Consider the following 10,848-nt stretch of genomic DNA (forward strand, 5'->3'; position numbering starts at 1 on the left):
GTAAAATTTGATAGCAGGTATAAAAGAATGCATGAAAGGGTGAATATCTGTATTGGGACTGCACATCTGTAAATGGACGTACCGATAAGGAAAGTAAGCATTCAACATTGCCAGGCTCATGGTAGCCTAGATCTTCTTTCCAGCTGATTATTTTAACTAGATTTTGCAACAGTGCAATGGATTTCCTGGTCCCTGGAGCTCCTGGCCTCCTGTCTTACAAGTTATGACTGCTTGCAAAGGATTGAAGCCAAAATTTTTTGTCCACATCACTGGCTGTCAAAACACAGGTACTTCTGTCTGGGTGTAGATACTTGGTTTTGGAAAGGCAGGAGAGAACATATTGTTCTTCTTTCCTCCTGCTTCTCCATGCACACACATGCACATACCCCAACAGGCAGACACACAGAGAAACAAACCAAAACCCTAATCATGCTATACTTCTTTAGTATCTTCTATGTAACCATAGAAAGCAATCTATAAATATTAAAGCTTCACAGCAGCAAAAGCATTAAACCCATTAGGTAGTCAGAAAACTGAAATAACTATCAGCTGGTTGGTTGCAAAGTTGGGAAAGGTTCAGGAGTTCTAATTTCCAGTCCTTTAATCTAAGCCCTAGGCCACAAATAAGAAATTAGCCTGGAATTCATGATCAACCTTGAAATAACAAAACTTTGTTTATACCTTGACAAGCAGTGAACAGTACCAATTTCACTTTCTAAGACACTTATCATTGCAAACCTATAAAATGTGTTTGCTTTTTAATATCTCAGTGTTGTTTAAAGAAAATGAAGTTGCTTCTGGACCTTGAAACTTAGAATGAATTAAGTGACACGTGAATAAATATATATTAATTCTTTTTTTATTAAAGTATCAAAACAAACTTGAGAATAGAAAACAAACTGCTTTTAATGCATTTTAAAGGTTCTCCTGAATAAAATATACTTTTAGAAAACTCATGCAACATACTGGTCCTGTCTAGCTTTTTAAACACTCTTTTCCTGGGCACAGTCAAACAAATTCGAGTACCATCATTTCTACAGTAGCGTGCAGGAGCACGCGTGCACACACACACACATACAAGCAGTAGAAAGCAGCTATGACTGCAAATATAAAGAAATAAAAATAGATTATCTTCTGACAATAGTAGTGGTACCATATTAACATTTGGCATGCCAAGTAAATAACATCAAGCAACAAAAGTATGACGCCTGCGTCACCAGGGATATGGTTAAAAGTAACCATACAAATTTGCTAAGGGAGACATATGAATTCTGTCATTATATTCTAGTCTCTGTGGTAACATTTTATAACTATAGGAGGCAAACAGTTTTGTCTGTTGGTATTTGATGCGCAAAAGGCAAAGCCAAGGTGTATGATATTGGGATGATGCCTCGGTTTTGTATTTCCACATTACAGAAGTCAAATACCAATGAACATAGTTTGACAAGTTTATTGGAACACACTTCATGTATATCCATTCTCTGATAAACAGCTGCCCCAGTTCCCTGTGGAACTTGCCCTCTAAGCCAGGGAAGTCACATCAGAGGCTCCAACCTCTGCCTACAGGGCATGAATAAAACTCTCATTGAAGTCAATGGAAGCTCCTTCCAACATACAGAAAGACAATGGATTCTCAGGACAGAATCGGACCTAGTATATCATCTTTGTAATACATTCACTTTTCAGATACATGAAGTACATATCTTTAAAATGTGATATAGGACATTACAATATATCCAGATCTTAGGAAAATGTACTAAGAATTTCTGTTGCAGAATATAACAATCATAGAGGGATCAGGTATGATATATGATAGACTCATCTGGGACTTGTAGGGTAAGAAGCTTATGGCTGAGGTATCTTTAATTTTAGCATTTAGAACAAAACCACAATTTCAACACTGCGTAACTGGTGTAAAATATTATGTACTGTAATCTCCATTCTTATTGTCTGCTTCACTTAAATTGTGACATTGAACAGCTAGACACCACTGGTGGAGGTACAGAATTTTGCAAGGTATAATCTCTGCACCCAGTCATTCAAGATACTCAGTGCCTCATCTGTGGAAAAGATGAAGGATAAGTGTTTTCAATAGTGGTGTCTCAAATACAACTGGTGAAGTTTAGGAATATATAATATTTAACACCAAGAGATAAAAGTAAAAAGACAGCGCAACACTTGTGTTTTCAGTTTTATCTTGCTCGCAGTATTTATTAACTTTACTCATTATGATATTAGTGATAAATAAGGATAGTATTTTCTTTTACAAAAAATTGTAAGGATATATTTGATAGGATTAAACAATCTGAGAATTTCACAGAAACATCAGAATCTAAACACTCATAGCTCCAACTGTTTTGTCCAGTAGCTCTTCTACCAGTTCAAAAACATCTAAGGTTAGTATTTAATAAAAAAAAAATATTCACTACATCAAAACTCTTGGCTCCTTTAGACTCTAGAGTAACACTTTTGCTTGACTGTAGTTACCACCCAAACATAAAAGTAGCTGCAATCATCATTTTTCCCTCTGAATCACCTGGCAAAAGGAAGTAATCCTGACCACGATGGAAAAAGCTTTGTCAAACTCTTAGGCTTGTAAGAGCTATCTGCATAAGCAGACCCAATGAAGTCCATGGAACCTCTTCTGTGAATGAGGGTCAATAGCATGAATTAAGGCTTGTAGGATTGGATCCTAGATGAAGTTTGTTTGTTTTTTTTTTAACTTTTCATGATTCATGAGCCTGGGATTCAGTCCTGCAGTTCTTTACATGGATAAAACCTGTATCAATACCCCTCTATAGTTAGTTTCCTCTTTCCAGTAGGTCCAATTCACTGAGTCACCAAGTGGTGGTACAAGCTGCTCTTCAGCAATTCAAGGAAAAATTGTAGTCCCCAAAGGATAGTAGGTGGGGTTCCAGCTCATAAAATACAAACTTAGCTACGTGGACATTTTGCAAGAAACATTTCTTTGTCACACCTACTAGACTTTTCAAATTCGGTCTCCGAGATGTGTAACTGAAAAAACCCACACAAGTATTGTGGAAAAAAGACAAAGCTTAGTTGGAACTACAGGCTTTTTGTGTGTTTGTGTATGTGTGTGTTAGGTTAGAATGCAACATTACGTATCAGTACATTCTGCCAGAAACCATCCTCCTGGAAACTTCAAAACTTTAAAAATACTCTGTCTGCTTTCCCTACCAGCAACAAGGAAAAGTAGTGTCCATCCAGCACAGCTGTCTGTACCATGTGCATCATCAGAAGTCATAGTGTTCTAGCACAAACGTCGTGAGTGCAGATACTGTATACTAGCAGAGAGCTAAAACTTCTGAAGCTGTTGTCTGTAGCTCCTAGGAACAGCAAGTATAACAGGTGCAAAACCTATATCTGAGGCAGAAGACTCTTCAATTTGATTGAGACCAGATCTTCCAAGGTGAAGAATCGCTGTCAAGCCAAAATGATTCTTTCCACTTAAAGCAATCTGCCCTTCCTAAAGGCTCTTGACTAATAGAATCCTACACATTATGTCAAATCCTCCATGGATTCTGGTAGTTGTTAAAAACACTATAAATATTTCCACGTTTGCCATATCACTTAACCCTGTAATGTGCCTTCTTTGATCTGTTGAATAAAAAGATTCCTTTCATCTTCAGGTGTCCTTCCGTTTTGTGCCCGAACTATACAAGTGGGCCTGTGGAGATTTAGCATGTATATCAAATGCTGCTTCTCATTCTTTAGCTCTTCGATCTGGGCTTTTAATTCTGCATTGATAGTTTCCAGCTTTTCTGATTCCTAGTCACAAAGAACAGATACAACTATTAGACTGAGTAGTTCAAATAGTTAATTGCAATGTTTATCTAATAGTTGCAGTCTTCTATTGGTGGGAAAGCATATAGCTAGCAGAGAAAGAAATTGCATGTTCTTAGTGTGCTGTAATGATGAAACTATCATCCCCCAGTCGATAATAGTCTAAAAACCAGATTGACAGTTACGTTCTTTGGCCTTTAGAGAAGTGTAACAGAAGTTGAAAAGCCAAATCCAGACTCTTATTCACTTACAATGACAGGTATCCAAAGCATTATTGATATCTTCTGCAAAATTATTCCAAACTTTTTGGGTCGAAAATTGACCCAAAATGATCTACGCTTCTTATTAACTTCCTGGACCATCATGTCGCATATCTGTAAAACCATGTTAAGCTAGTAAAGTAAGGACATAGCTTTCCCTACCCACCCACCCCTGTATATAGGAACAAAGACAAGCCTGATGCTGCTGGAATATAGTTGTATATCGTGGCAGAGCAGGTGAAGACACTACTGGGGCCTTAGGCCAGAGAATTCTGGGCTAAGCTACTATGCCACTCATTTCATAAAGAATCGGAGATTGCTTATGGGTGTTTGTAGGCTCTTGGTCTCCACAATGGAGATTATATTAAATGAGATTTTACTATTTTATGTTCAGTGTAAACATTTAAATTCATATTATCCCCATAGACAAGATTGGTCACTGAAAGAGTGATCTCTTTTCACTGCTACCATGCTTTCACTTTTTTCCAGTTTTAACCAGATTTGATTTAATATATAGCATGTTCATTTTTTTTTTTTTATAACTAACGTTTTGATGGGTTTACAGAGTTTTGGGTGACATCCTTCTGTATTTCCCATTATGACAGTACCCCATGCTATCTGTTTTGATCCTGGCAGGATGACAGATTACGAACAATTCAAGCCAGTCACTTACTTTCTGCAAACATTCTGTTTTTTCCTTCTTTTTGTTTCGGCACTTTGCAGCAGCAATTTTGTTCCTTTCCCTTCTTCGCTTTTTTCTTTCATCCTCTTCAGGAGAAAACTATCCCATAAACACAGATACACACAATCCATCAGATGTCGTAAATACATGACCTGTATTCTGCATTTTTACAAGCAACACAGATAGTGTTGTCAGTGCTCGCATAATGAGTTACATAAGAATGTGATTCTGACCTTGCTTGCCATACAGTAAAGTGGTAGTAACTCCATTAGAATTGTCAATAAAAACCTGACTGGAGTTTGGATGGATGTAATCCATGTGATGGCTCATTTTAAATCAATGGTACTCAAAAAACTTGCCACGCATCTCCCCAGGCTGACTCCCACACCTCCATCTCTTCTCCACCTCCCAAAGAGGAAAAAGAGCGAGGGGCACGGGAAGCAGAGCGGAGGATGCGACACGAACAAGGCAGTGAGAGTGCAGCGAACTAAAGGCAGTGCCAGAAGGGGGATATTAGCACACTCCTTCAAGTTTTGTTTTGTTTCCTGTGAAGGCTCAGACAAAGGTGTAGCTATTTCCCGAACTTAAGCTATTTCTCCACTTTATAAAAGAAATATTTTTCACGGAGACTACTATCTTAAAGTAAAAACCTAGTGTGGACATAGCATGGCCATGTCTACCTCAGTGTAGCCCACGTGGGTCCTACTGCACTGTCCTCACTGAAATAAAGCCGCAGTGACTTATTCCAAATTCAGCCACAAGCAGGCAAGGAAACCAGATTAGCGTTTGCTCTGATCTCTGCAAAACATTGCCCTTAGTTCATAATCAAAAATAAAATACCCAACTACAGGCCTCACTGGAAATGAGAAATACCAGAGGGTTTCCCAGAAGCACTTAACAGAAAGCCAAGCAGCAGGCTTAAAAGAATCAAGTATGGTGGAGAGGGTTGTCTGATATAATTACTGGCCTTGTGGTGAAATTTTATTAGAGAATTAATCATTCACACTGAAATGCTGTTTAAGAAGTCATACCTCTGTTTTCATGATTGATGTTTCAATTGGCCTTTCAGAAACTGTCACTGTGTCCAATGTAGAAGACATCCTGTGGGACTGACGCTTATGCTGAATGGCGAACCTCAGTTCCTCTTTCACCAGTGGGGTTAAATTTGTGAAATCATCAAACCCCAGTGACCCTGCAGGGGACAAAGTGGGAACAATTGCGGAGGCGCTGACTTCTAATGCAGATACCTGGCCTGAGTGTTGGACCATCATTTTGCTGAAAGGTAAAAAGAGATAATAATAGTCTTTCAACAACTTTATAAAATATACCTCTAGGAGATATTATTTGCCTTTCTAATGTGAAATAATACTGTATTTCTTACATCACTTCAGTCCCCATTCCCCATCTACCCCAATCTTTCACTAGAGCCAAGCAGTTAAGAATTTGGTCACTAGTAAAAACATCTACTTTAGGTTAACTTCAAGTTGGTATTTAAAAATAATAGTAGTATTAGCACATCACGCAATATCTAGGTCCTTCTGAAACTTAGTATGGAAAAAAAATTGTGTATATGTATGTATACTTCAAAGTTTTTAACTGGTAATGTGTGGCAAATGAGAATTGAGTGACTAGGAAGAGAAAAAGGAACAAAAATCAGAAAGGAAAGGAATATTATTTAAAGCACAGGAGTTTGAGAGTATCTCCGTTGTCAGAGCTATACCACCACAGATTCCAGCTTCAAATGAACAGTGTACCTTGATCTCAGCTACGTTTAGGCACAGCTCAAACAGTTCTCCTAGAAGCTGAAGTTTGCTAACCAAGACAGAATCTGTCACAAATTATCATGCTCAATTTTACACGAAGTTGTAGATCTGGTTATAAACTCCTGAAAAATGGTTAACAATACAAGACGGCACAAAGGTAAAAGTCTATACACACTCTGGGGCTTCAAAGAACAGGCTGAGTTGGAGGGATTGAGTCATGAACAACATGAAGCTGTTTGTTTCATTCCTTTGCTCTTGTAAAATCTGAAACTGTCCTCATGTGCCCTCAATGAGAGGTTTGAAATTCTTAAATATTTATGGTCAGATCTCCTGCTGATATAAAACAGTGTGACTGAAGAGACTTCAGGGGAATTATGCAAATGGACACCCATGGATGAACCTCATTTCTAGTAGTTTTCCTAGGAAAATGAACCTACCCAACAGTGCTCTCTACTTTCCTCTTTTTAGTCATTCTTCTTTTATTTTCGGCCCATTTTGGAGGGAGAGAGGCCCCCTGTGCGCTTTGTGAAAATTGGTGACCCCACTTAGGGAGAAGGAGGCAAAACTCAGCAGTCAGCCGTCCAAACATCGTGGGCAACCTAGCTCTGCATGACACAAACCATCTCTCACCCCGAATAGGTGAGATAAGAGGTCTGGAAGAAAGCTGAGCACTTTTTGTGGGTGGCCCAAGAGACAAAAGGTGCAAATCCATAGGAAAAGAGATTACATTACTTCCCTTATTCATAAAGCAACTTGTGTTAAATTGAATTTTACCACATTGGTTTTCCAGCTTTCTTTGGTGTGTAGGTTTTGGGGTATTTCTTATAGCTGTATGAGTAATTACAGTATGCGTTATCTACTCTTGATTAGAACTGCAATAATTACATCAAAGTAAATTGTAATTAACTTAGTGCAGGTAAGCAAATAGTTGCCTCGGGGTGGCGGTGTGGGTAAGTTAAATTTCCACATCGTCAACCCAGAATCGCACAGTTCCCCGTACACTACTTCTGTAACCCAGCAAGAAATGTTTGAGGTCACGTGCCTTGACAAGAAGATAGATTTTGCTCAGAGATATCTAAAAATACAGTGTAAATCCACACCGGCGTACATGAGCCATGAACCAGATTCTACTCTAAGTGAGGTAAATATAAAAATGTGAGGGCAGCGAATTGCCAGTTGGTAGAAAATGCCACGTCCAGCTTCAGAGACTTCCTTACTTCTTCCTCACCCAGTGACCACTGAAGAGCTGAAGATTTCCCAGAGTCTGGGAGTGAAATCCCGAACCCGCTGAAATCAAGAGGACTTTTTCTGTTGACCTCAATGGGGCCAGGATTTCACCCGTAGTTATTAAAGATGAGGAAATTATTTGGAACAATTTGTTATTCAGAAAGACCTTGGGAAATTTATGTAATTCTCTTCAGAAAGCCCCTGCTCATGAGTCACATTTAAAGTACTGATACGGTTTAATCCTATAATCTCAGAAAGCTAGCAGTTACTCTTTTCCAACAAGTCAGAAACAGCCCTATAGTTTCCAGCTGAAGTCCTCCCAGCATTATTTACCATCTAGCAATGTTCAACCATTCAACTAATTTAAACAGGCTAATTTCACATGACACCGAACCCCTCATTGCTAGTAGAAATTTCAGCTATTTTCACTGAATCGGTCTCCTTGGCTGCCAGCGATGACTTCATTCAACAAAGTTAGTTCTGTGTAATTCAGTCAAACCAGGAGTCTTAAATTAACAGTAGAACTGTTTCTCCAGCCTACAGAATAATTAATTGAGCTAATCATTTTCAAGCTCTGGCAGTTTATTCAATTATTTTTCAGTTTAGTTGAACTTTTAATTAAGGTCAGCAGCGGCACCAGAAGAAACCAAGAATGTTTGTGCCTGAGAAATTGTGTCAGTTGTGGATTTCTACTAGTTAGTGCTAAGTGTACCATGAGCACCAACAAAACCCTACTATAATGTCCTCAGGTACTCTCATCCATCTGTCATTAGCGTGGGGGAAAAAAAAAAACCCAAAACAAGAGTGGTAGGGTGCCCACAGGGAGGGGAAGTACGGCGGGGAAAGTGTCCTTGACCACAGAAACTTGCTGCTCTCCTGCCTGACCAGCTCACTGACCTTCCAGACATCCTGAAAGGCATCTCTCTTTACTCAGACTTTAGGGAAGGGAAGGCCTAGCAGGGGGCTGAAGCTTGTGTAAGGATTTCTCTCGTGAGCCGAGTCCCGTTTTCTAGAGCCATTTGCCACTGGTTTGCTTTCCTGGGGCTCTTTCTTGGGCAGGGCTTCTGGACAGTGAGTAGTAGGGTAGGCTTCCAGTCTACCACTGAGATCGTTGGGAGTCACCGTGAAACAAATAACAAAAATAATCAGCCTTGTGTCAAATGTACTCAGTAAGCTGGATAGATTTCCTTTTCGTAACATCAAGATAGATGTTTTCCAGTTTCTGAGGAACAAATCTGCTTTTAGAAATGTTTTACAGGAATGAAAATTAGATTTTGCTATTGAAAAAATGCAACAGATTGTACAAAAACTGGGGAAAAAGGAAGGGCAAACTGTACCTTTGTCTGTAAGCCATCAAGAGCACACTCTCATTTTCTCTGGGGGAAACAGTAGGAATAAGAATATCAAGCCTTAAAGTATGATTACATGTGGGCCTTTCTGATACGATCTCTGTTTATTTTGTTAGACCATGCACATGGACCTCAGCTCCAGGCTGGTTTGAGTCCTTCTGGGGTTACTGACATTGAAGGTGCTGAACATTTCAGACCCGCACTGGAAAGGCACAGCTTGTTCCCAGTGTGACTTAATGCTTCGTTACTTTATCCTCAGTTTTGGAATTCTCCAAAGAGAACAGCTTTTCTATTAATGGTACCCTCCCAATTCGGGTGAATTCAAACAACTTTAGTCATTTGTTCTACCCCTGCTTTTTGTTTGTTCTTTTGCTGATGATGCTTTCCATCTACAGTGAACTTTTACATCTCATCTGACAATATTTTAATTTCAGGACATTCTTCCTAGCTGTGCATTTCTGTTATTTAAGGGTATTCCTGTTTAGTGTTAAAAAGGACTACTTTCAGTCTTTTCTTTTCTGCTTAGCTGCAGATGGCTGACTGTGCCTCTTGGTTTTATTTCTTCATATGAATTCCTTTTCCTCTGGTGCTGATGCAATAAACCCCGATAACCATTGAGGTTAATCTTAAACAGCATTAAGAGCCATTACAGTTCACAACCTCCGTGCACGCTGGTTGACCTTAAGTTTTCTGACATCCCACATCATTCCCGAAGCATTTTCTGCTGCCTTCCAGCTTCTCAAAATGCTGTTACGAGGAGGAAAATTGATTTCCAACAGGAAACTTGTTCTCTGAAACAAGTTTGCTGTTGTGTCACGCCTGACTTGATTAGGCAACAGTTCGGCAACTGATCTTCTTCATGTCAAGGCACGGGGACAGAAAGAAAAGTGGATGTCCCTGGCTCACACCGAGAGTTCCCGCGCGTTTTGTCTGGGCGGAGTAGATACACGCGTACGGTGAACGTAGGGGGTTACTCCCGGCCTGCCCAGCCCCGCGGCGGCTCCTCCGCCCCTGCCCCCGGGGACCCTCCGGGGTCGCGGTGCCGCCGCCGGCTGCCTCCACCGCCCGGCCGCGCTCCGCCACCCCCGCCGGTCCCGGGGCCGGCGCCGTCCCTCCGCCGAGGCCGCCACCGCGCGGTGCCGAGCGGCGCTGCCGGCCCGGGGAGCGCCGGGGCTCGGCGGGCTCCCTCCCGGCGCCCGCATCTGGCGGCAGCCCGGGCAGGGGGTTCCCCCAGACGCCAGCGCCGGGGGAGGGGGCAGCCGCCGGCGGCGGCGGGCGGGGGGCTCCGGCGGGGGCTCGGCGGGGCCGGGGGCTTTCCCGGGGCTCACCGGAGGCGGCGGCGGGACCGCCGCACCCGCCTTCGCTCGGGCGGCGAAACTTTCCCGGCCCGCGGACCCCGCGGCGGGCATCTCTCCGTGGCGGGCCAACCTCCCGCGGAGCTCAAGCCGCCCGACGCGGAGAGTCTCAGCGTCTCCCCTCCCGCTCCCACCTACCTTCCTCCCGCTGCTGCTGCTGCTGCTGCTGCTGTTCTGGCGGCCGGAGGGAAGGGGCTCCGCACCCCGCCGGTCCCGGTGGCCGTCCCCTCTCCTCCGGGAGAGCAGCCCTCGCCGCTCCTCGCTCCTCTGCCTCTCGCTTCGGTTGCATCACCCCCCTTATATAGCCGAGCGGGCAGCGCTGGTATTTACTCTGGCGGCGAGTCCCGGGCTGATGTCATGCTATTAATAGCCTCCCCGAAAGAGAGGGAGGGAGGAGGGAACCGAAGC

General features: G+C 42.2%; 1 protein-coding gene across 2 annotated transcripts; it reads right to left on the reverse strand.

The window, feature by feature from the left end:
* Window positions 1-1,717: 1,717 nt before the first annotated feature.
* On the reverse strand, window positions 1,718-10,593 carry ATF3 (activating transcription factor 3). Of its 2 annotated transcripts, XM_059833931.1 has the most exons (6): window positions 10,579-10,593; window positions 5,979-6,021; window position 5,938; window positions 5,778-5,890; window positions 4,738-4,845; window positions 1,718-3,789 (listed from the first exon to the last, which is right to left on the reverse strand). In XM_059833931.1, the coding sequence occupies exons 2-6, from the start codon at window positions 6,015-6,017 to the stop codon at window positions 3,592-3,594; spliced, it is 459 nt and encodes a 152-aa protein (XP_059689914.1). In that variant the 5' UTR covers window positions 6,018-6,021; window positions 10,579-10,593; the 3' UTR covers window positions 1,718-3,591. The 2 variants fall into 2 exon arrangements, with proteins under 2 accessions (XP_059689914.1, XP_059689907.1); XM_059833924.1 differs by having other exon boundaries at window positions 5,778-6,021.
* Window positions 10,594-10,848: the final 255 nt, after the last annotated feature.

The sequence above is a fragment of the Gavia stellata genome, chromosome 2 (genome assembly GCF_030936135.1).
Source record: "Gavia stellata isolate bGavSte3 chromosome 2, bGavSte3.hap2, whole genome shotgun sequence".
NCBI classification, from domain to species: Eukaryota; Metazoa; Chordata; class Aves; order Gaviiformes; family Gaviidae; genus Gavia; species Gavia stellata.

Coding starts and splice junctions, on each gene's coding strand:
- ATF3 (XM_059833924.1), bottom strand. CDS start 6,017: ATGATGGTCCAACACTCAGGCCAGGTATCTGCATTAGAAGTCAGCGCC. Junction 4,846..5,777: donor CATCAATCATGAAAACAGAG/GTATGACTTCTT, acceptor TTTATGGGATAG/TTTTCTCCTGAAGAGGATGA. Junction 3,790..4,737: donor AAACAGAATGTTTGCAGAAA/GTAAGTGACTGG, acceptor CTTTGTGACTAG/GAATCAGAAAAGCTGGAAAC.